Raw genomic sequence first — 25,137 nt, forward strand, 5'->3', positions numbered from 1 at the left:
GCCAGGGGCGAGCTGGCAACGCGCATGCGCCGGCGCGTGGGACGCGTGTGCGGAGCACGTGGTCTGACGCCAGTCGGGAGCCCCGCCTCTGCCTGTGGCCGACCAATGGGAGCCCTCGGGGCTGCAGCGTGATCAGCCAATGGAAAGGCCGGGCTCGCAGGGGCCCGGGGATGCGGAAGGCCTGGCCTAGGCACCACAGCTGGGGCTGGGTTGGGCTGGGCCGGGCCGGGCCGGGTCCTCCCATCAGCCTGATCTCTACCTTTGGGTGGCCTGGAGGGTTGGAGAACTAGTGAAGAAGGGCTTCATGCAGTGCAGCTACCATCCCGGGAGAGCTCCAAGCCAGATGCAGGTGGATAGCACCTGGGGCCTGGTGGAGGAAAGGCAGCTGCTGGAATCCATGTGTCCAACAGCCAAAAACCTCGGTCCCCTGCCTGTCCCAGCAGGAGTAATTCTGAACTGCTGCGTAGAAATACTGCAAGATGCCAGGTTTTCAAGGTGAGGAACTAGAGGTGAAAGGGAGACAGGACAGATGAAGCCAAGGATGAACCCCCTTTGCTGGGAGGGGACTTGCAAATTCAACCTTATGGTAATCAGGTAGTGAGCAAGTAGGCTAAGCTTCTCCATTCTGTGTCTCCCTCATAGTTGCTTGGTTGCTTGGTACTCCAGGGCCTGACAGCGGTCATCAGGACAGTGAGACATGGTGGTGTAACTCCTGGGACAAGAACAGGTGTGGTGGCTTGTGTAGATGAGTCCTCACATTTCAGTGACCCAAATCAGAACAGACAACTCATTTTGTGTCTGGTCTGGGACGGAATGGTATCGCTCTCCCAAGAGACGAGACAATACAACAGGTGTTCAGAAGTGACGGTGCAGATTCACAGTGAGGCCAACAGACTAGCCAAACCCAGATACCTCCCAAGACCACTGACACCACAGCATATGAATGAACAAGTGGTGATTCAGCCATACGATACAACGTTATTCATTAAATTAAACTGTGCAGTGCTGCTTGTAGAGATTCTGAAAAGGTTTGAGAGGATGGAAAGCTGCCTGGACAGTGATCAGAACACTGAGACCTGGAAAAGGCTGAAACATCCAGCTCTGGAGAGGGTTAAGAGGCTGGAAGGCTTCTTTAGTGCTGCAAGAGCTGAGAGCTGGACCTTGAAAGAGATAAAGTAGAATACATGTTCGAATGATGCCTCGGTTGCAGTTTTTTACTCTCAAAACAGTAAGAGAGTCAGTTGTTCATATGTACACAAAGTGCTTCATATCTATGACAGTAATAACAAATAACACGCCATTGGCAACCTTTATTTGCTAAGCCAAATAAATAAGCTTGCTTATAGGAACTCAGGGTTCAAGAGCTAATGAATCCTGAGCCTGCTGGTCCCCCACTGCCTCTCATTCTGTGTTGTTCTGCTGTCCCAAGTTGTTGTTAGCAGTAACTAGTGGATCCATTATATAGCAGTCCTGAAGATGTACAATTCATCCACAGAAATGAGTCACCAAGGTGGTTATTCTGGGAAGAAAGGGTATTGACTGACAGTAGTAGCAGGAAATTCATTGTTTTCTTCTCCGGGTGTGTGTCTGTGTGTGTGCACGTGATGGTCCTAGGGCTTGAACTCAGAACCTGGTTGCAGTCCCTTAGTTTTTATTTAGCTCAAGGCTAGCACTCTTATCACTTATGGACTTGCCTTCCCTGGCAGGCTTTGAGCTGTAATCCTCAAATCTCAGCCTCCTGTTTTATCTGGACAATGTAATCACACCGGGAAAGAGAAGAGTCACCATTAGAGAGTGGCTTCATGAGAAGAACTTGACGAGGATGTGAGGATGGAGGGGGCCATGAGCTAAGGAGTGCAGACAGCGTCTAGATGCCAGAAAATGCTCATAGTGGAGGTCCCTGGAGCTGCTGGCCTGGGTCTGCTACACCCTGATTTTAGCCCAGTAAGTTGGAATTGTGATCTCCAGACTTGCAAGGTATTTCATTTTCTGAAGCCAGTAGGTTGTGACAACTTGTAGCAGAAATAGGACACTGCTTTAAATGGTCTTCTAACTGGGTATGGTGAAGAATCACTTCTGAGGCAAGGGGGATCAAGGGTTAAAGGCCAAAGTTGACTAAATAGAGCATTAAAGACTGGCCTAGACCTTCATACAAGACCCCGTCTCAAAATAAGTGAACTAATAATCAAGTGTTTTGATTACTTTCACCCTAAAGGAATTTTAAGAACATTTGTAGCCTCAACGTTAAAATCACCCCTTTAGTTACAAAAGGTGTAATTTCTGACTTCTTGTATATTTTAATCACCCTTTAAATATATTTTCAGCAAAACTGTGGAGATGTCATCTTAGCTCACTCTATTTATGAAGACTGCACCCCAGATGACCTAATTAATCAGGCCCATCCTCAGAGGTAAAGCAGGCAGCTGAATCAGACACAGTCTGACCTCAGTTTTCAATTTGGGTAGATGCGTTGATATTTTCTCAGGAGAATCATCTCATTTCATTTCCGTTTTCACTGATTCAATGTGAGCAAGCAGTACTTGCACTACATCAGGGACTGCCCCAGACAGGAAATGTTTTGTCCTTGTAGAGGAACTTTTGAAGTATGCTTCTGAGGTGGACAGCCGGGGATCCTGGAGGGCTTGATCAAGCTGAAGGGCTTGATGAGATAAGTCAGAAGTACTTCTCCTTGCCACATCCTCTCCTCCCTACCATCTAAGCCTCACATGTAAGCCATGGCTCCTATTTTGATAGGGTCTCATTTCCTGCCTACTTGATGCATCCCAGTGATGGGATAAGAGGTGCACGCCATCGTATCTGGCTTTCCTTTATGGAGATGGAATCTCTTCCCTGGGCTGGTCTAGAACTCTGGTCCTCCCAGTCTCAGCCTTCCACCTAGTTTGTGATGACAGGTATGGTTCCACTGTGCCCAGCTATGGGAAGGCAGGGAAAGGGATTCTTGTGGACTTTTCTGCGTGCAGTAGCTCAAACAGAGATATTCCTTTACTCAGACTCCCAGTCTTTTCTCTTTTGAAAAGATATTTCAGGGGGGTGTCACTTACCTGTACAAAAGTGGATGGAAACCGGGCACAGTGGCTCACACCTGTAATCCTAGCTACTCAGGAGGCTGAGATCTGAGGATCAAGGTTCAAAGCCAGCCTGGGCACAAAAGAACCGTAGACACTTCTAGAAAATGGGAAGTGGGGCTTGGCTCGAGGGTAGGGCGATAGCCTTGAGCTGAAGATCTCAGGGACAGTGACCGGGCCAAGTTCAAGCCCCATGGGTCACAAAAGAAGAAGAAGGAGAAGGAGAAGAAGGAGAAGGAGAAGAAGGAGAAGAAGAAAAGATGAAGATGAAGAAGAAGAAGAAGAAGAAGAAGAAGAAGGAGGAGGAGGAGGTGGTGGAGGAGGAAGGGGAGGAAGAGGAGCGGGAAGAGGAGGAGGAGAAGGAAGAGGAAAGGAAAGAGAAAAAGTATATGGAAAATTGTAGTAACCTGTCTGGATTAGCTAATTCTGTTATTTTTTTTTTTGGTAAAAATACTTAAACTGCTTAACTACCTGCATGTGGTGTTTTCCCGGTGAGCACCTGCAGGTGGCGTTTTCCCAGTGAGCACCTGCAGGTGGCCTTTTCCCGGTGAGCACCTGCAGGTGGCGTTTTCCCGGTGAGCACCTGCAGGTGGCCTTTTCCCGGTGAGCACCTGCAGGTGGCGTTTTCCCGGTGAGCACCTGCAGGTGGCGTTTTCCCAGTGAGCACCTGCAGGTGGCCTTTTCCCGGTGAGCACCTGCAGGTGGCGTTTTCCCGGTGAGCACCTGCAGGTGGCGTTTTCCCGGTGAGCACCTGCAGGTGGCGTTTTCCCGGTGAGCACCTGCAGGTGGCCTTTTCCCGGTGAGCACCTGCAGGTGGCGTTTTCCCGGTGAGCACCTGCAGGTGGCGTTTTCCCAGTGAGAAGGACCACCTGTGTGTGGTGCCTCCTTTAAAAGCTCAGCCTGTATACTAAGTGGAGAAAGAGTGGAACCATTCACCTTAAAATCAGGAACTAGACAGGGATGACCACTCTCTCCACTTCTCTTCGATATAGTGCTGGAAACCTCAGCCAAAGCAATAAGGCAAGAAAAGGACATCAAAGGGATCCACATAGGGAAAGAAGAAATTAAACTATCCCTATTTGCTGATGACATGATCCTCTACCCGAGTGACCTAATAAGCTCCACTCCCAAACTCCTAGAATTAATAAACCACTTAGCAAAGGACAGGATACAAAATTAACCTGCAGAAGTCAGTAGCCTTCTTGTACACCAACAATACACAAACAGAATGCCAAATAAAGAAAATGATCCCATTTGCAATACCCCCCAAAAGAATAAAATACTTAGGAATTAACCAAAGATGTAAAGGAGGGCTGGGAGTTTGGCCTAGTGGTTAAAGTGCTTGCCTACCATGCACAAAGATCCAGGTTCCATTCCTTGGTACCACATACATACAAAAAAGCCGGAAGTGGTGCTGAGGCTCAAGTGGTAGAGCTCTAGCCTTGAGAAAGTTCAAGGACAGCGCTCAGGCCCTGAGCTCAAGCCCAGGACTGGCAAAAAAAAAGATGTAAAAGAATTATTTAATGAAAACTACAAAGCCTAATGAAAGAAATTAAAGAGGACACCAGGAAATGGAAAGACTATTCCATGCTCATGACTAGGGAGAACCAATATGAAAATGGCCATACTGCTAACATAGATATACAAATTCAATGCAATCCCCCTCAAAATCCCAAAGATATTCTTTACTGAAATAGCAGATACAATCTAAAGGTTCATATGGAACAAGAAAAGACCTAGACTAGCCAAAACAATTCTAGGCAAAAAGAGCAATGCAGGTGGTATTACACTACCAGACTTCAAACTCTATTATAGAGCCATAATAACAAAAACAGCATGGTATGGGCACAAAAATAGACCAGAAGATCAGTGGAACAGAATAGAAGACCCAGAAATAGAACCACATACCTATAGGCAACTTGTATTTGACAAAGGAGCCAAAGATATACAGTGGAACAAACACAGCCTATTCAATTATTGGTGCTGGCAAAACTGGGCAGCCTCATGCAGAAAACTACAAATTGACCCTAGCCTTTCACCATGCACAAGCATTAACTCAAAATGGATCAAAGACCTCGATGTTAGACCAGAAACCTTGAAACTGCTACATGATAAGAGTGGGAGAGACACTGGACCTCATAGGCACAGGCAAAAACTTCCTGAACAGAATCCCAGGGTCACAACAGATTGGAGAGAGACTCGATAAATGGGACTACCTAAAAATAAAAAGTTTCTGTACAGATAAAAGCATAGTTACTAAAGTAGAAAGAGAGCCAACCAACTGGGAAAATATATTTACCAATAATACATTAGACAAATGCTTAATATCCAGTATCTACAGGGAACTCAAGAAACTAATCCCCCCAAACCCAATAAACCAATCACTAAATGGGCAAGGGAACTAAAGAGAGATTTATCAGAAGAAGAGATTAAAATGGCAGAAAAGCATATGAGAAAATGCTCATCATTCATGTTCATAAAGGAAATGCAAATAAAAACAACCCTAATATACCAAGATTTTGAACTCAATGACAGATGCTGGTGGGGTTGTGGAGAAAAAGGAACCCTACTGCACTGCTGGTGTGATTGTAAGCAAGTTCAGCCACTCTGGAAAGCAGTGTGGAGGTTTCTTAAAGAACTGAAAATAGACCTTCCCTACGATCCCGCCATACCACTGAACATCATAACCCAGGATATGATAAGGACACCTGCTCAGCTATGTTTATCTCTGCACTATTCACAATAGCCAGGGGATGGAAACAATTCAGATGCCTTACTGCAGATGAATGGATACAGAAAATGTGGTATATATATACAATGGAATTCTACACAGCCAAAAGACAAGATAAAATAATGGCATTCGCAGGGAAGTGGATGAATCTAGAGTGAATCATGTTGAGTGAGACAAGTCAAGACCAAAAGAACAAAAGGTGCATGGTATCTTTAATATGTGGCTATTAGATACAAACAGTACAAGAGAGAGAACTCAATATTTGCATGCCCAATGCTATGGACATGGTACAGGAAATATAAACACAACTATAGACATAATGTTTTATTACATAGATTAATATGTATCTGTGACATACAAACCCTCAGCCTAATTTTAATTATGTTTTAAAATCTAAGTGCCAGTGATTATATACAGAGATTCCCTTCTTGAATACTTGTTTGTTAAATACGTCATTTGAAATATGATGTAAAAATCAATGTTAATAAATTCTTAAAAAAAAAAAAAAGAAAGCTCAGCCTGGCTGGGCATGATGGCTCACGCCTATAATCCTACCTACCCAGGAGGCTGAGATCTGAGGGTCAAGGTTCAAAGCCAGCCTAGCGTGCAAAAGGACCTGAGACTCTTGTCTTCAATTAACCTCTAGAAAAGAGAAGTGGGGCTGTGGCTCTAAGGGTAGAGCAGCAGCCTTGAGCTGGAGAGCTCAGGGACAGTGCCCAGGCCCAGGGTAGGGCAGCAGCCTTGAGCTGGAGAGCTCAGGGACAGCAACCAGGCCCAGGGTAGGGTGGCAGCCTTGAGCTGGAGAGCTCAGGGATAGCAACCTGGCCCAGGGGTGGGGTGGCAGCCTTGAGCTGAGGAGCTCAGGGACAGCGTCCAGATCCAGGGGTGGGGTGGCAGCCTTGAGCTGAGGAGCTCAGGGACAGCGTCCAGGCCCAGGGGTGGGGTGGCAGCCTTGAGCTGAGGAGCTCAGGGACAGTGCCCGGGCCCAGGGTAGGGTGGCAGCCTTGAGCTGAGGAGCTCAGGAACAGCGCCCAGGCCCAGGGGTGGGGTGGCAGCCTTGAGCTGAGGAGCTCAGGGACAGCGTCCAGATCCAGGGGTGAGGTGGCAGCCTTGAGCTGAGGAGCTCAGGGACAGCGTCCAGATCCAGGGGTGAGGTGGCAGCCTTGAGCTGGAGAGCTCAAGCCAAGTTCAAGCCCCATGAAACCCCCCCCAAATAAAAGCTTGGTCCCACAGAAGGTGGGGATAGAGCGCACTCGGTGAGCCGGAGGTGGAGAGCAGCCCCTGCCGTTTCACCGGCTCCTAGCTCGGTTCACTGAGTCCGTGACTCAGTGGCTGGGAAATCACACTAATGAATGGATGTCCCACCCTGACCGCATCTCCCCGGGAGCTCCAGGGCGGGAGCGCAGAGCCTGGGAGGGGAGGCTGGGGGCACAGTCACTGCCCAGATCCATCTAGGCCATCTCCACGTCTCTGCGGCCGGCGCTCACCCGGGAACTGGTCAGAAACGCCCATCACTGCGCCCACCCCGCCCTCGGGGGACCCCGGGGGTCCCCGCGGCCCCCGCGCCCCCGCGCCCCCCGCGCCGTTCCCCCGGCGCCCGGAGGGTGGCGCTCGAGGGCGGCGCGGGAGAGGTGGGGCGGGGAGGCGGGACTTCCGGCTGCCCAGGGAGCACTTCCGGCCGGGCGCGGAAGACGAGTCGCTGCCGCTCAGGTGGCCGCTCCGGCGTGGCTCCCGACTCAGACGCCGCTCGCTGGGACCCCGCTGGCGAGAGAGAGGCCGCAGCTCGAGGCCGGCGGGGCGCCTGCGAGGGCTGCTTCTCCGGTAGGCACACGGGAGCGCGCGGACCCCGGCGCGCCCGTCCCCCCCGGAGAGGCGGCGGGGAGAAGCCCGGGCGGGCCGGGCGGCCGCAGGGGACCCGGCGGCCGGGCCGGGCGGCCGTTGGGGTCCGGGCGTGACCCGTGCAGGCGGGCGTTCTGGGAAGCGCGGAGCAGGCCCTCCTCACCCGCTGCCGGCCACGGCCTGCCGTGCTGCGGTGGGCGGAGGGCAGCCGAGAAAGACCGCCCTGCCCGTCGCCCGCTGCGGTCCCCGGGGGTCACCGCTGGCTTTGGATGACCGCTCCCCGCTCCTTACCTTCCTGACAGCAGGACAGGAGCACCCAGCACCAGCACTGGAAGTTAGAGCGGGAAGGTGCTTCCTACGTCTGCTCAGCTTTTCATCCCGCACGCCGGCAGGCACCGAGCCCCACGGTGGGAAGACAGGTGGACAGCGCTGGGCCCCCTGGCATGTGCAGCAGTCATGGGTGAAGCAGGAGCAGCTCACCCTGGCCCATCTGACGGCGGCTCCCGCTCTTCTGTGCTCCTTCCGAGGCCGGCTCGATTCCCACGCTTCTTTCCTTGAACAGTTGCAGGCCACTGTGTTTGGAACCATCTTTTCAGGTGGGCCGCCTCCCTCACTGCTTCAGACTGCACCCACCTCTAAGGGGCTGCCTCTGCCTTCCCCCACCCCTCCCCTCGCCGTGGGCCAGCTCACCCAATGCAATGCCAGCAGAGAGGCTGCCTGTCTGCTGGTCTTTCTCCTCTGCACGGGTGCCTCTTGTGCTCTCCTGGGGGCCTTGTTCAGGTCGTGTCTGGCCTTCCCAAGGCCCTTTGACATGAGGTGCTTGCTTTCCAGGATGGACTTCCCCAACCCCCTCCGCCCAGCCTTGTTCCTGACTGGCCCCCTTGGCATGAGTGATATCCCCGACTTGTCGTTTATGTGCAGCTGGAGAGACGCCCTGACCCTCCCAGAGTCTCCACTTCCCCGCTGCAAGGTGAGGATGGCCACAGGACCCTGGCAGCTCCAGGATGGGTCCTTGTTCTTTCCCTGGGATGTGCACAGAAGGTGAATCAGGCAGAAACCAGGCTCCACTTTCCTTCTCAACCTCCCCCTCAGGCTTTCACTCCTTTCATATTTGACTCTTCTTCGTGACTGGATAATATTCCACTGTGTGGATGCTTCTGGCATTCACTTATCAGTTGGACATTTGGGTTGTTAATTCTTTGGCTCTAAAATGTCATGCAGCTACGAATGTCTGCCTAGCTCTTCTCTTTACTGGCTCTGTTCTCTGGGACAAGTGGCAGTCTCCCAAGCCTCGGGCTCTCGTCAGCAAAGTAACCCTCCTTCTTGGACCAGCTAGGTGGGTTGCTGTGCGGGGTGGGAGCAGGCCTAGGACTGGCTGGGGTGTGCTGGCTGTTTCCTCAGGAAGGGGCACTGCGCCTGACAGAGGGCCTGCTGTGGGAGCCAGCGCTGCCAGGACCCATCCCTCTGCTGCCTCCTGGTCCCGGTAAAGGCCCTGTTCTTCCCTGCCCGTCTCTCCCTGCCCAAGGCCTTCTCTCTCCCCACTAATGGTGTGTGGCCCCAGATACTCGCCATCACTTCTGTGCCCTCTCAGTCTCTCCCCTGACTTTGTCTTCCTTAGACCCCTGGGATCCCGGAGTGACAGCCCGTGACCTCCTTTTCCGAGGCGGGTACCACTACCGGAGGCAGCCCCAGGCTGTGCTGGACATTACTGAGCAGGTGAGAGGTCCCTCGGTGGACAATGCTGTGGAGCTCAGTAACCTGGGAACCCCCCTCCCCGCCCCGGGCAGCTCAGTCGCCTCCTGTGCCCCCCTCCCCCCCTGCAGCTCAGCCACTTCCTGTGGGATCATGGAGACATTGCCTTCACACCACTGGGGAAACTGATGCTGGAGAATTTCAAACTGGAGGGGAACCGAGTGAGTGGACTGTAGTGACCAAGGAAAGGCATCCATGGCTTGGAGGCCCTGGGCACGGGATCCTGACCAGGCCTTTCCATGCAGAGCCACTCTAAGAAGGCGACGGTCGTCAGCGTGAAGAGCCTGCTCCAGGACCTCAGCGGATACCAACCCTGGGGGCAAGTGGCCAAGGAGAGAGGACCAGGGTGGTGTCCAGGCGTGGCTGGTGGGAGGATGGGGAAGGGGTCACAGTGGGACCCACATCTGCTTCCTTGCCCCATGTGGTCATGAGCTATGCTTCCTTATACAAGAAATGCCCAGTTATCCATGTAGCCTAAGGAGAAAAGAGACGGTTCTGGATTTCAGATGTGGCCATGTCCATGTGTTGAGTAATAATGTGAACGGGGCACTCTGTCTTCCATTTAATCATTTGCTCCCCTTTGCCCACCTTAACTCCTACAGAATCTGTTTTCAAAGGCCAGCAAGGTGGCCTATGATTCCAAGGGAAGAGTCTGTCCCTCTTGAGGCATCAGAAGTCCCCGAAGGGACTTGGGGAGGCTTGGCTGAGATCTCACGTCCATCTTGCTGCAGTTACTATGCAGGGGCCAGGAGTGTGCTCCCCCATCTGGAGCCCAGGAATGGGGTGGGTTCCCAGAGGAAGAAGTTGTAGGAGGATAGAAACGCTTTGGGCCTGGTTCCTGTCCATTGCTGTCCACATCATCCTCTGCTGTCCTGTCTCCAGCTGTCCCTGGGCTTACCTCAGCCATCGGCAGCGCCGCTTCTCCATCCTCGGGGGTCCTGTTCTCAGCAGGACAGTCTCGAGCCTTCTGGGTCGTCTGCTGCGGGAGGAGCTGGCCCTGAGGTGGGAGCAACTGCTGCTGGATGAGGCCTTTACCGGGGGTGCCTTGGCCTGGCTGCCTGGCAGGACTGCGGGCGCCGGGCAGCTGGTGTACCCCACAGGAGGTGCCCTGGACAAGCTGCGTATCCTTTCTCACCGGGTGGAGGAGGGGACGGCCCAGAGCTGGGCACATGGGGTGCAAGCCCATGTGATCCTTAGCCAGAAGCTCAGAGTTCCAGGAGGTCAGTTTGACGTCAACCGGTGAACCCCAGGTCCTGGGAGACCCTGGATGCATCCAACTCCGGGGGCCTGTTCGGCAGGTTGTCACCTGCACTGTCCAGGGAGAAAGTAAGGTCCTGACACCGCTCTCCTCTACCCCAGCCTGATCAGATCCACGCCCCCATCCCTCTCTTGACTCTCGCCCCCCACCTCTCCCCTCCTGACTTGCTCCCCCTCCCCCCTCCACAGCGCTGCTGGCGGTCCGCTCTGACTACCACTGTGCCCTGTGGAAGGTGGGCAGACAGGGGCGGCCAGCCCCTCTGCAAGTGCTCCAGGTGGAGAAGGGTGCCACCGGGGTCAGTCTCAGGTGAGGGGGCCTCAGGCAGATGACAAGGAGGCGGCCAGGAGAAGGGCCAGCACCCTGCTTCAGCCTCACTGCTTTCTTATGCCCACAGCCCCCACCTGCCAGGGGAGCTGGCCGTGTGCAGCCGCTCTGGAGTCGTGTGTCTGTGGACGCCCCAGGACGGGTAATGCCCTTTCCCCATAAGCCTGCCTCCCCGCGCTTCCCCAGGGCCGGCCTCCATGCCCATGTCTGCCTTCTCCTCTAGGCTGCAGCAGATCTACAAAGACTCAGACACCCTTGTGTTCCGAGACCTCTCTCCCTGGCGCTGGGCAGACTTCACAGCCCACCCTCGGGTCCTCACCGTGGGTGACCGCACTGGTGTGAAGATGGTCGACACTCAGGTGGGTCTGGGTGGAGAAGGTGTGCCCATGGCGTTGTGGGGGCAGAGCTCTGACCCTGTGTCCTCCCCAGGCGCCCCCGGGCTGTGGACTGATGCTTTTCCGAGGGGGAGCAGAGGCTTCCTGCCAGAAAGGGGAGCGCGTGCTGCTCGTCCAGTACCTGGGCCAGTCGGACTCCCGATCCCTCCCGCCCACGCTACACCTCATCTGCTCCCAGGTGAGCAAACCTCTGCTGTGAGGCCGCGTGGCGGTCTGAGGCTGCTGCAGCTCCGAGCAGTGCATCGGTAGTGGTAAGAGTTGATGTCTGGAGATGTCCCAGCGTGGCCTTTCCTTTGGGTGCCACTCCAGTAGGCATTGGGGTAGGCAGGGTGGATGGAGCGGGTGAGGAGGACATGGGGCCAGGAACCAGTCCAAGCAGGTGGGTCCTCTCCTGCAGGGGTCCTGGATGTTAGGTGTGTGCAAATGATTCAGGGTTGGGGGACAGTTTCTGGGTGAGGACTCCTCAAAGTCCCCTAAGAACCGCCCCGATTATGCCCGTGGTTTATCCGGGATGGGATGGCAGTGAGGTCTGTCCCTGCTGGCAGGGAGGGAGGGAGTGGTGCCTGCAGGCTGCTGGGAGCGCTGGGAGCCATGTGATTCTGTAGGCCTGCCTCCCCGTGGCTGGCTTCAGATGTCAGCCTGCCTTCTGATTCCTTCCTGGTCCAGTTCTCCCTCTACCTGGTGGACGAGCGCCTCCCTCTGGTACCGATACTGAAATGGGACCATGGCCTGGCCTCCCCGCCCTTGCTGGCCCACCTGCTGCCTCCTCCGACCCCCAGCTGCCCTCAGCCCCTGCTTCTAGGGGGCCAGGGCGGGCAGTTGCAGCTGCTGCATATCTCAGGTGAGTTGGACTGGTGAGAAACACACAGTGAGATAGCAGGGTTGGGGTCCCTGGACATAGCTGTCTGTCTTCCTCCAGGAGACAGGGCCTCCTCGCCCCGGCTGGCAGCGCCGCCCCAGTCCCTGCCCTCCAGCATGGACTCCCTCTCTGCCTTCCCCCTGCTGGAGCCCAAGAGCCAACAGCAGCTGCAAGAGCGTCTGGAAGCACCAACTATAGGTACGCTGGGCAGGGAGGGGCTCAGCCGCTGAGGGAGGGGAAGGAGGCGCCAGCCTCGTCTGTCATCCCCATTCTCTCTGCAGGCCTGTTTGCTGCCATCCCACCCTGTGCCTCCACACCCGTCCTGACAGTCTTCCAGCTCTCGGCTGCCGGGGACATCTTCCACCAACATCTCCGCCTGCAGGCGACCTCCAGCCTCGGGGGTGAGGGGACTCCGGGGAGCCCTAGTCCCGGCTGCACAGCTGCTCACCCCGAGGACCCTGCGCCCACATCGTCCTGGGACTCCCAGGCCACTGCCCACTGCAGCCACTGGCTGGAGGCCCTGCTGCAGGTACCCCGCGCACCCCCCACGTGGACCGCACCCACCTTCTCCCACCGCCAGCTGCTGGGCCGCCTGGAGCTGCAGCAGAGGGTAGGGAGGACGACAGAGCGCCTCCGGGCGGCCATGGCTGAGGGGCGGCTCCTGCAGCGCAGTGACCTGGGCCCTGTCCCTGCGGCTGAGCCACCCCCTGCTCCTGAGTCAGACCCTCAGGATGGGCTCACTGAGCGCCTGGGAGAGGCCTGGGAAGGCCGCGGTGCTGCCTGCTGGGGGAGGCGGCAGGACACAGCCTCGGGGCCCAGGAAACAGGCGAAGCGCTCCAAGCGCCGGACTCAGCTGGCCAGCACCTTCTCCCAGACCAGTTGCGTAGACCTCCCAGACAGCCAGAGCGGCCCTCCCTGCCCTGACCCCAGCCCCTCAGAGGCCGGGCCACAGCCCCCGGGGACATCGCCCTTCCAGGCGGCTGCTCCAGAACCCTGGTTACCTGGAGTTCCATCAGAGCGATGGCAGCCCCTCGGGGACCCGGTGGCCAGGCTGCCGCCCGAGGATGTCCCCAAGCACGCTGCCATGCCCTCCTCGCAGCAGATGCCCAGCCTCTCCGGCTCCCAGCCTCCCCGTAAGAAGGCACGCATGGGCTTCTGAGGGCCAGGCAGGGTCCAGGGCGCTGGGCTCTGGTGAGAGTGGAGGGGACTACCTGCTTGGTTCGTGGTACCACCATCCCCTGGGACCTGCTGTGCCATAGGGACACCCCGGGTTCTGCAGGACCCACCGTGGACCTTGCGGCCTGTGTAGGGCCCATCCTGGAAGGAACTCTGTGTGATCAGCACAAACACCAGCCCGTGGCACTGTACTAACAAGACGTTTATAATCACATTGCATGACTGCATGAGCCATGATGCTTTGGATACAGGGAATGTGGGGTCCCACACAGAAGGGGGCTTGCCTGGGGACCTCTCGCAGCCTAGCCCTCACGGTGGGCTCTGTGGCTGCCCTTTGGGAAAAAGGAGTAGATGCACCCACCCCCTACCCCTGCCAGCTTGGGGGTGAGGACCGCCTTGGGTTCAGTCCAAGCCAAATTCAATGTCCTCTCGGCCTGTCCCTGGGCTGGGCTTTGCCGCAGACCATGCCTCGTGCTTTTCTGGTTTGTCACCTAACAACACAAGAAGAAAGGAAGGCTGCTCAGTGTCCTCAGGTGGCATCATTCTGCTTCCTACCTACAGGTCTCCTATTCTCCACATGCACAGCCCACTACCATCGCCTTGTCCCAGGCCAGAAAAGCCAAGGATGAGTGAAAACCGGTTTTTTAGCCCTGACTTGCTGGGCTCTGCATGAGCACAGGGCAGGTCCAGACAGATCTGGGCCCCTGGAGGGCTCAGCCCAGGCTACAGCCCCCAAGCTGAGGTTCCTTGACCACCCACCACGCTTGCACCCCTGGTCCTGCTCCAGGGTGGATGGCTCAAAAGGCAGAAGGCTGGCAGTCCTAGGCCCCAGGGTCTGGGAAGCAGGTGTGTTACCTGGTGGGGAGACTGCAGGTGGGTGGCTGTCCGCAGCCTCTTTGAAAGAGGCAGGTGCAGGGTCTGTCCTGCAGGAAGGGGGTGGATGGCCTGAGAGCCCGGTGTCACTGAGCTCTTGAATGAGTGGCCTCGGGGATGTGGTGGCCCGACTTTGGGTCTGATTACTTGTCACTTCCTTAACTATGCCTGTGAAAAGCTGCCTGGTGGTCTTCGAGGGGTCCTTAGGGAGTGCGAAGATGCCTGTCAGGTCACCCGTGTGAGTCTGGTCCAGATCAGGGTCGCTGTCATCACTCATGCTTGAGACAGGCTCAATCTTTGGAAAGCAGGGTTCCTGGTGGGGACCAAAAAATGTGTGAGCAAGCTCCATCGGCACAGTTCCCCCGGTGCCCCTTCCCCTCACAGACCCCTGTGGTAGGGAGGCCTTGCCAAGCTGGGCATCGGAGAGGTTTCTGTTGAATGCTGTGGGCAACACCTTCCCTTCTGCCGGCTGTTCCTGGCCACACCCTCCTGCCTCATCCACAGTCCTTGGGTACCCTGGCCACCTTGCTTGCTCACGGGGAGAGGGGGGGGAGGAGGGGGCGTCCTCCTGTGTCTGTTTGCAATTCAAGTCAGTCAGACTCTGTGGTGAGCTAGGTGTCCCCCACTGCTTGAGTACAGGGCACAGCTGTCCCAAGTCAGAAAACCCAATGGCTGCCAGCAAGACCAGGGGGTCCACCTCCGGCTGAGATATGGGGTGGGCAGGCTTGAGCAACAGGACATTTTATCTCCAAGAGGAAATGTGCTTTGTAGATGAGAACCAAAGTAACTAAGCTGAGGGTGGCAAAGCGCTGGCCATCTTCACCTGCTCTTCCAGAGATGCATCTGTACTGTCAACATCCTCCAAGTCGGGCAGGTCCTGAAAGAGCCAGTGCACATGCGTCACCAGGGAGACGCGCACGCCGCCGCCCACTCCCCCCCCCCCCCCCCAGACAGTGGGCTGAAGTGAAGCAGCATCCTGAACCCTCCATGCAGACAAGCCTGGAGAAGCCAGGGATCCTGAAACCACCCCACCTCAGCCCTCCCAGAGCAGTCCTGGGCGTGCCCGCGGAGACCAGAGCCTGCAGGCCTTTCTTTGGAATGGTCCAACTGTGTGCACACACTTACCTAGGAACACGTATACACAGTGAAAACTCTAAAAGCTCACCAACAGTGTGGGCTACCATCAGGTCCCCTGGCACTGAGGCAGGTGGAAATTGAAAGTGTGGCCTAGGTGACACCTGAACCCAATCTGCCCTCCTGGTGCCCTTTCCCATGGAAAATGGTTAGACTGTCAGCAGCATAGGAGGAGCTGCAGGGCACAGTGACATGAGGCTGAAAACCAGCACTCCCTCAGCTGACCCCAGGGATGGGACCGTGGGCAGCTGCTCCCCAGGCTGTGACATGAAGATCAGGCGGCTAGCTGGCTGGAAGGACTTTGCAATGACGCCTCTGGTGAAACGCACCCCGCAGTGTGGCAGCCTGGGTGTGCTGCCCACAGCACCGAGGTCTGCACTACCCAGGCTCAGTGTTCACAGACTCCATCGCAGGGAGCCGCGGGCAGTGCTGACTGCTAGCCTGGGGTGGGGATGGCAAAGGTACAGAGGTATGGGCCCCATCCCTGCTTCGCTCTCCCCGAGCTGGGCCTCCACGTACATCGATGAAGAGCTTCTCCTCAGTCTCCAGGGTCGTGGATTCTAAATTCTCAGTCGTCGGAACCAAGGGCGTGGGCTCTGGTGACAAAGATGGGTCATTACTCCCTGACTTCCACGGGTGAATGCGCAGCCTGTGACAGAAGCAGCCTCCCTCCCTGGGCTGGCGGGGGGTGAGGGGTGGACATCCCTGCTGAAGGGCTCAGGATTCACTCCATGCCAGAGTGGGAAGGCAGCTGTGTTACCTTGGGGTGCAGCTCCCCCAGGGGCCGGGGCCTGGGCTGGCAGGTTCCCCACCGATTCCTGCTCTTCTCCCTCTCCATCAGCCTCAATGGGCAGCTCTTCTTCTCCACCCGACTTTTCTGGGAACAGCTCGTCCTTGGCCTCAAAGCTCTCGTTAACAAACAGCTCTATTTTCTGCTGAGCTTCTCTGTCCGTGGGGGGCCCTTGGGGCCCTTCCTTGCTGGCAGGCACACTCTCCCCTCTTGGTGGTAGTGGCTTCTCTGGACAAAGCAAGTCCACAGGTGCACCAGAAAGACCTGGGCGGGCGAGGGTTGCACGTGGACCACGTCAGGTGCGTGGACTCGGGTGCTGGCGGCGTGGTTCCTTCCGCACTGAGCAAGGGCAGCTAAGCAACCACACGAAGGGCTCTGGGGACCCCACAGCCCGGAACATGGCCTGAAGCCATCCATGCTGAGGTCATTAGAAGATGCACAGAGCCAGAAAGCCAGGCACGGTAGCATCCCCTGGAATCCCAGCACAGACACACAGGATTCTAAGTTCCAGACTAGCCTAGACTACAGAAAAGCTCACAGGACTGAGAAGTGGGTGGGTGGGCAAATGTAGACAAAATGATTTAAGCCCCCCATCTGAATGGATTCTAGTAATAGTCACTATCTCACTCACTGTTCTTTCAACTTTTCTGAAAATGTGAACATTTTCCAGAAACAAAAATACATTTCTGTATGTGTGTTTTTTACATACATATATATATATATATAAAACTATATGTACCACAGGAAAATGTCATCTTTATGGAATCTGCTACTCATCTGGTCATTGAAATAGGTAGGAAGCAATATAATTCTGCCAATTTGTAAGTATGAAACGTCCTTGTTACAATCGATGTGGAAATGTACACAGCTAAGAGGGAAATGCCAGGAAATATACACAGGCAAAATGGAGGAGCTCTGTACCCTGTGCATTTGTATGTGGAGCAAGGAAGGTAGACTCTGTTTCTAATCTTCACAGACAATGTCTCGTTTTGTAACCCAGGATGGCCTTGACTCTTGATTCCCTGCCTCAGCCCTCCGAGTAGCGGGGATCCCAGGGGTGCAGCACACATGCAGCTGGAAGGTGGGGTCTCCCTTACGAAGGTCCCCTGGGTGTGTCCCCAGGCTCCTCCCTTGGTCACCCACAGAGCAAGGACCACAGGCATGGACCACAGCGCTGGGTTACTGACTGGGACGGACTGGCTTGAACCTCGGTCCTCTCTGTTGGAGAGGGGTCACGAGTGCGTGGACAGAGACAAAAGGCCAAGAGCTCAGGGCGGGTGCCCGGGCCCAGAGCACGCACCTCTCTCCTGGCCTTCCTTCTCCCGCCTCCGCTCCTCAGCCCGTCGCTTGATCATGGCCAAGGCCTCCAGGCTGTCCAGGATCTTCTTCCGCTCCCTTGTCTCCCACTGCCTCCTTTCCTCCTTCTCAGCTGCTGGCCCACCGCGGGCCCAGGCCTCGGCACAAGCCCTGTGGAGAAAGAGGGGACACCAGACACTGGGGTGTGCAACCAGCAGTGACGAGCAGGCTTTGAGCACAGGGCGCAGGGGACGGACGAGCCTGTGCACGCTCGTGGCCCAAAGTCCTTCAATAGTGAGGGGTCAAACAGACCCAGCACCTCCAGACAATGGAGTATTACACAAGGATAAACAGAAATTAGGTGGTCGGGCCACAAAATGTCATGGGAGAATGGGAGAGACTGAAATGCGCTACTGTGCTGAAAAAAGCCAGTCTGGAAAAACCACGCCCCACACCATGATCCCAGCCTTGGGTTAGCAGAAGAAGTGGAGAAGTCTGGGGAGGGGGGACAATGAGACAGGCTAGCCGCTCCAGGTCGGCGTGCATACTGTCCCTAAGCTGCTTTTGCTCAAGGCTACCACTCTACCACTTGAGCCACAGCACCACTCCTGGCTTTTTCTGAGTCATTTATTGGAGATAAGAGTCTCACAGACTTTCCTGCTCAGGCTGGCTTTGAACTGTGATCCTCAGATCTCAGCCTCCTGAGTAGCTAGGGATGAACTTCTGATAATCTTTTTAATGAGCAAAGAAATGGATTGCTTTTCTCAAAGCACACACCCATTGCCAGGAAGTACGTGAGAGGACGCCATGTCCTGTCCCGTGGGATGATGGTGAGTGAAATGGTAGATTAACTCCCTTAATGGCTCATGGCTGAGCACACCTGTACCCCACCTCGGGCTATAGAGTGAGCAAACTGGGGAGAGGAGCACAGGGAGGGGCAAATCAACAAGTTGGGTGCGGATTTTATTTGAGGGTGCCAGTACTTTGGTTTGAACTCAGCAAAGGCTTTGTGCTCTTGAGGCTGACATGCCACCATTTGCACCACCCCCTCACTTCTGGCCTTTTAACTGGAGATAAGAATCTTATAGACTTTCCTTCCCAGACTGTGTTTGAACCAGGATCCTGAGATCTCAGCCTCCAGAGTTGCTAGCATTTCTAGGCGTGTCTCAGGTGCCCAGTGCTCAACAAATGTTGAAGTCTAATGTTCAGTGTGCTCAACTAGTAAATATTCAAAGCATGGCCCAAGGCTTCTCACCTGTCCTTGGGAAACACAGGTCTGTCGTCCAGGTAGGTCAGCTGCTTCAGTCGCACAGTGACCGTCCTGCGGTAGTAAGGGATCCGCCTGACCACCGTGTTTCCCATCAGATTCAGCACCCGCTGTGGAGCAGACAAGCAGTGCCTGCATGATGCTTTGCTTTTCCGGGGGGGGGGGGCTGGCACTAGGGTTTGAACTCAGGGTCTCACCTAGACGGGCACTCTACCCCTGGAGCCACATCTCCAGCCCTTTTGGCTTTAATTTTTTTTTTTTTTTGCCAGTCTTGGGCTTGAGCTCAGGGCCTGAGCACTGTCCTTGGAATTTCTCAAGGCTAGAGCTCTACCACTTGAGGCTCAGCACCACTTCTGGCTTTTTTTTTTCCTATGTATGTGGTACCGAGGAATCGAACCCAGGTCTTCATGCATGCTAGGCAAGCACTTTAACCACTAGGCCAAACTCCCGGCCCTTGGCTTTCATTATTTTTCAGACAGGGTCTTGCGCTTTTGCCCCAGGCTGGTCTCAGACAGTGTGCCCTTTTACGTTTGCTTCCAGGGGTAGGCTACCACACCAGGCCCCAAAATGAATACTTTAAGAATAAACAATCATTTTCTAGGAGCTATGCCCTCAGAATAACTCAACAAGGATTTTGAGAAAAATGGAGGTGTGAGTACCACAGATCAGAGAAATGCTATCCATTGCTTTTGGTGCAGTTAATTGGATGGTTGGGGGGGGGGCGGTTCCTTCCAAAGTAGTACAGGAAAAACATTCCCGTGGCCTTGCCTAGTGCAGCTGGGACCCGTTTTCTGCCTGCCCAGTCGCTGTTGCTGCCCTGCATCCAGCGTCACTGGTGACCTCTGTTCTGTCCAGTCAGGATGCCCTTTCAAGGAAGCTTATGGACAACAGATGAGCAGTGATGGCTGAGGAGGAAGATACAGCCCTGTTTCCCACTAGCCTCCCTGGACAGGGCCCCTGCAGATGCCCTGGAAGACCGCCCAATAGTCAACCATTTTCAACTACTGTAAGTTGCCTTTTGCCTGAAGAGCTCAGAGAGCCAGGCCGGTGAGCTGGGTGGCTCACGCCTGTAATCCAAGCTACTCAGGAGGCTGAGGTCTGAGGATCATTGCTTGATGCCAGCCTGGGCAGGAAAATCTGTGAGACTCTTATGGCCAGTTAACCACCAACAAGCACGAAGTAGAGCCGTGGCTCAATTGCCAGGCTTGAGTGGAAAAGCTAATGGTCAGTTCCCACGTCCTATGTTCAAACCCTAGAACTGGTACCCCCCCCCAAAAAAAGGTGGTTTTGTGGTGTTTTTTGTTTTGTTTACCAAATTGGGCATGGTCTCGAGAACACTCAGGATCTCGGGGTCACTCAGCCTGTTGTGGGAAAGGTCAAGGACACAAAGTTTCATGCAGTCCTTTAGATGGCGAATGTCATCCACGGTCTCCAGGTGGTTATGGGCCATCTGCAGTGTGTTCAGCACCGGGAGGCAGGCTGGAAGGGAGGGCAGGGGGTGAGCCTTGGCCGGGAAGACACGGCACCCATTCTATAAAGCCTGACACCTCCCCCCCACACACACGAAGACGAGAAGAGCGCTGGTGTAGGAAAGGCTGCCTGCGCCAAAGCTCTTACAGAGATTTTCGATGGTCTTGATGTAATTGTTGCTGAGGTTGAGTGCGTCCAGCTTCTGCAGAGTCTCTAAGTTCTCAATCTTATGGAGCAAGTTCACTTGCAGGAAAAGGCAGCGCAGTTCAGTTTGGGCGTTCAGGTTCTCAATTTTCCGTATCCCGTTACACTCCAGCCAGAGGCAGCGCAGGCCTGTGTATTCTTCCAGGTTCTCGATGCGGTCAAAACCTTGGGAGAGACCCATGTGAGTTAGGGGCAGAGGCACGGGTGCTTTCGCCCAGGGAGAGAGACTGAATATTCCTGTACTTCCAGGATTCCGATGTTGAATGCCTACCCAGCAAGGCTAGGTGTTGAGAAGTGGTGCCTGCCTTTCTACTTTGAAAACTCCTATGTTCTTAGAATACAAAAATAACACTAGTGTGTTTCCTTTTTATCTAGAGAGCCAGAGGTTTCTTTACGAACAGTAGTTAGGCAAGACACTTTTCCTAATATATATATATATATATATATATATATATATATATATATATATATATATATATATATTACTTGTATTGGAGCTTGAATTCAGGACCTGGTGCATTGTTCCTGAGGTTTTTCTTTCAAAGCTAGCACTCTACTGTTTGAGCCACTGTTCTAGTTCCAACTTTTTGGTGGTGAATTGGAGATAAGTCTCATAGACTTCCCTTTCCACCTGGCTCTGAACTGTGATTCTCAGATCTCAGCCTCCTGAGTAGTTAGGATTACAGGAGTGAGCTGCTTAAATGTTCACTATACTCTGCAGTTTTAACTTAAATACAATGCGGCACAAAAGATGGTTTCTGCAGGCAGTGACTCCTCTCCACCCCTGGGAAGAGCCTTCCTCACTGGCAGGGGCCCCACCTCTCCTAGGCCTCACCTTTAAAGTGCAAATACAGAGTGTCATTCAGCGCGGGTGTAAGGTAGAGCTTGTGCTGTTTGCAGAGTTTTTGCAGGAAATGTTTAGTCATTCTGTTCAGATAGAAAACAACAACAAATAACTTGTGGATGTGGATGGGAGGGGTAAGACAGTGTCATTGTACAAAAATAAATGTACTCTACCTGACGTACACAACTGTAACCCTCTGTACCTCACCTTCATAATGACAATTTAAAAAAAGATTTACTTTGGTATACCAACTGTAAAATACATTTCAAAACCTCTTACTGTATCCATTTATTTTGTGCAGGTACTAGGACTTGAACTCAGGGCCTCATGCTCTCACTTGGCATTTTCTGCTCAATTCTGGCTACCAGTTGAGCCACGTTCCATCTCTTATCTTTTATGTGGTTAATGGGATATAAAGAGTCTTCACAGAGTTTTCTGCTGGGCTAGCTTTGAACTTCTATCCTCAGATCTCAGCCTCCTGAGCAGCTAGGGTTAGAGATGTGAGCCACCGGACCCAGTACTATGCCATTTACATCCAGAACTCTACACCCTCTGATACGCTGGTCACCTATCTTAAATCTTCCTCCTTCTGCTTTTGCCTTTTTTTTTTTTAGCATGTTTTCAGAGCCTCATCTGCCACTGCTGCTTTCAGCATTCTTCAAAAGTGCTGGTTAAGTCCTAGTAAGAATGCTGATGCTGCCCTCTGCAGAGGCGACATTAAAAGTCTGCTTCCACAGACTGAATCCACCACTGAACCCTCAAAGTGGGACATCCCTGTCCCCTCTAGTCTGCCCCCCACTCAAGGAATGTGCACCATGCCACAAACCTGGGTCCCCGATCGTCCCTGTCGTCTCTTGTGTGTGCAAGGTGACCATCAGGCCCGCTGTCACCACTGTGCTGGTTCTGGCTCTGGAATGCTGTATCCGGTGAGCCCACGCCCAGTTCCTTAGGATCGATAATATCTGCAAAATCAGAGATTCTCTTTATGGAGCTCAAGAAATGCCTTCCAGAAGTTTTAATTTTCAATTTGTTAACTGTTCATTTTTAGCAGGGAACACTAGAAACCCTTAAACCAAGAGCCATTTTTAAAACATTAGCAGAGACTATGTAAAAAAAATCCTAACAGCTACATCAGTCAATATATGAACTGTTCTCAAATAAATATGGACTGAACAAACAAGCTTCATCAGAAACACAAGCTTCCCCCCACCCCCCGCTTTTTTTTTTGTGAGCCATGGGACTTGAACTCTAGGCCTGGGCGCTGTTCAAACTCTTTAGCTCAAGGCCACTTACTGCCCTAACCCTGGGCCTGGGCATTGTCCCTGAGCTCTTCAGCTCAAGGCTACCACCCTACCCTTTGAGCCACAGCACCACTTCCCATTTTCTAGTGATTAATGGGAGGTAAGAGTCTCATGGACTTTAGTGCCTGGGCTGGCTTTGAACCGCAGTCCTCAGATCTCAGTCTGAGTAGCTAGGATTACAGGTGTGAGCCACCTCACGCAGCACAAGCTCCCTTTTATATGAATTTTTAAAACTATGTAAAACTGGATAAGAGGGCTAGAAGTTTGGTCTAGTGGTAGAGTGTTCGCCTGGCATGCACAAAGACCTGGGCTTGATTCCTTGGTACCACATACACAGAAAAGCCGGAAGTGGTGCTGTGGCTTAAGTGGTAGAGAGCTAGCTTGGAGGAAAGCCCAAGGACAGTGCTCAGGCCCTCACTTCAGTCCCTAGGACTAGCAAAAAAAAACAAAAAAAAAAACAAAAAACAACAACAAAAAACTGGGTAAGAAAGGAAATGGGAAGGGCTGAGAATGAGGCTTAGTGGCAGAGTGCTTGCCTATCATGAAGCAAGACCTGGATTCAAGTCCTCGGTACCACATAAACAGAAAAAGCCAGAAGTGGCACTTTGGCTCAAGTGGTAGAGCTCTGGCCTTGAGCACAGAGAGTCTCAAGGGCAGAGTCCAGGCCCTGAATTCAAGCCCCAGGACTGGCAAGAGAAAAAGAAAAGGAATGGGAGTAGGAAAGGGTGAGGATGCACACATCAACTCTAGAGGAAATGTTTATTTTCCTTAACTAAAAAAAACAAAATGTTAGGGGCTGGGAGTTTGGCCTAGTGATAGAGTGTTTGCCTAGCATGCACGAAGACCTGGGTTCGATTCCTTGGTACCACATACATAGAAAAAAAAAGCTGGAAGTGGTGCTGAGGCTCAAGTGGTAGAGCTCTAGCCTTGAGAAAACCCAAGGACGGTGCTTAGGACCTGAGCTCAAGGCTCAGGACTGGAAAAAAAATTAGTCAACTTCAGCTCTTTATAGCAATGGTGTTATAATGGGTATTTGTTATTATGCTCTCTATTCTTTTGTCTTCTTTGTCTGTCCTCAGGCTTGAATTCTGGGCCTGGACACTGTCTCTGAGCTTCTGTTGCTCAAAGCTAGCACTCTATTATTTGAGCCACAATGACACTTTTGGCTTTTTCTGTTTATGTGGTAAACCCAGGGCTTCATGCTTGCTAGGCAAGCACTCTGCCACGATCCCAGCCCCACAGACTTTTTTGCTCATGTCTTTCTTCCACTTGTGCCACACTGGCAATTTACTGGTTATTTTGAAGATAGCCTTGAGGATGCTTTTGCCTGCGCCCTGAGCTGCAGCCCCCCAGATCTTAGTGACCAGCATCTGGCTAGAGGCTTTACTTTTTAAAGTAAATATCTCCCTATATGTCTGTTGGCCCTCGTTACCAACAGACAAGACGACCGCGTCTTATCAGACTTCAAGTTCGAGGCTCACAGTTTGGCCCCATGATCTGAACCCAAGCAAATCTGTGACTTTCAGACGTAAATTCCCGGCAGCTCCTCAGTTTGCCTGGGCCGTTGGGGCTCAAGTCATCCTTTGCTGACTGAGCGAAAACTGAAACACAACTAGTGTTAACGTCTCAGTAAGATGCAATATATTCCCGCAGGGCCCCAAGCCTCCTGTCTGTAAGTCTGTCTTAAAAATCTTGGGACAAGGTTGACCAGATCTTTGCTCAGTCTCTGTCATATGCCTGTCTATAGGCGTGCTTCCTTTAGAAATCCTTTGATCAGCAACGGAGCTGCACCCTCAAAACTAAGGTTGGCAGGGAGGAGGAGGGGGTTATGCCGGGGCTCGGGCCGTCCCGCACACACTGCCCGCCGCCCCGGCCTGCGTCTCCGTCCTGTCATCGGCTAGCTGGCCAGGATCCGTTTGGATCTGGGCTTCTTGGTGGGCATCAAGTGGAGGTGGGAAGCCCTTGACACGTCCTCCTCGGGGCGCTGGGAGCCGTCTCGGGCTGGGGGATGGTGAGACGCCCCCCCACGCCCGCCCCGGGCCTGGGGTCCGCACCTTCCTTGCGGACCCCCGGGCCGGCATCCGGGTGGTCGCCCGCGGACCCCTCCGCTCCGGGCTTGTCCCCTCTGGGCTTGTCCACACCAGGCTCCTGCAGGCGGGGCTCCTCCAGCCTGGGCCCCTCCATGTGGGGGACCTCGGCGCCGGGCTTCTCCACGGCAGGCTCGCCCACTCTGGGCCTCTGCCTTCTGGGTGCCTCCGTGGGAGAGGCCTCCGCGTTCGTGGGCCCCTCCTCGGGGCAGGGGTCTTCCCCCCCGAGCCCCTCCACGGGAGCGGCCTCCACGTCGGGCCGCTCCTCGCCAGGCCCTCCCAGGCCGGGCCCTTCCGGGCGGGGCTCCTCGCCGGGCCCCTCCGCCTCCGGGTGCATGTCGACGCCTCGCCCGCAGCGGTCGCAGCCCTGTGCAGGGGAACCTCGCTTTCCTGGGCGACCCCGGCTCCTGCTTCGTTGGCAGCCCAACGCTTCCCTCGTTTCCAGGGTAAC

At 54.1% G+C, this 25,137-nt stretch overlaps 2 protein-coding genes across 2 annotated transcripts; one reads left to right on the forward strand and one right to left on the reverse strand.

The window, feature by feature from the left end:
• The first annotated feature begins 7,504 nt into the window (after positions 1-7,504).
• On the forward strand, positions 7,505-13,634 carry Taf1c (TATA-box binding protein associated factor, RNA polymerase I subunit C). Its single transcript, XM_090357204.1, has 16 exons — positions 7,505-7,638; positions 7,962-8,252; positions 8,488-8,626; positions 9,058-9,139; positions 9,275-9,372; positions 9,480-9,569; positions 9,654-9,727; positions 10,291-10,529; positions 10,618-10,734; positions 10,855-10,972; positions 11,061-11,132; positions 11,214-11,349; positions 11,420-11,563; positions 12,052-12,226; positions 12,305-12,442; positions 12,526-13,634. Exons 3-16 carry the CDS (start codon positions 8,489-8,491, stop codon positions 13,401-13,403), a joined length of 2,499 nt encoding a protein of 832 aa, XP_090213330.1. The 5' UTR covers positions 7,505-7,638; positions 7,962-8,252; position 8,488; the 3' UTR covers positions 13,404-13,634.
• On the reverse strand, positions 13,605-25,137 carry Dnaaf1 (dynein axonemal assembly factor 1). The gene is made up of 12 exons (XM_090357205.1): positions 24,628-25,137; positions 22,125-22,279; positions 21,290-21,381; positions 20,398-20,619; positions 20,093-20,259; positions 18,769-18,890; positions 17,518-17,684; positions 16,188-16,445; positions 15,947-16,023; positions 15,117-15,170; positions 14,276-14,606; positions 13,605-13,911 (listed from the first exon to the last, which is right to left on the reverse strand). The coding sequence occupies exons 1-12, from the start codon at positions 25,021-25,023 to the stop codon at positions 13,823-13,825; spliced, it is 2,130 nt and encodes a 709-aa protein (XP_090213331.1). The 5' UTR covers positions 25,024-25,137; the 3' UTR covers positions 13,605-13,822.

The sequence above is a fragment of the Megascapheus bottae genome, chromosome 24 (assembly GCF_031878675.1).
Source record: "Megascapheus bottae isolate mThoBot1 chromosome 24, mThoBot2.hap1, whole genome shotgun sequence".
NCBI classification, from domain to species: Eukaryota; Metazoa; Chordata; class Mammalia; order Rodentia; family Geomyidae; genus Megascapheus; species Megascapheus bottae.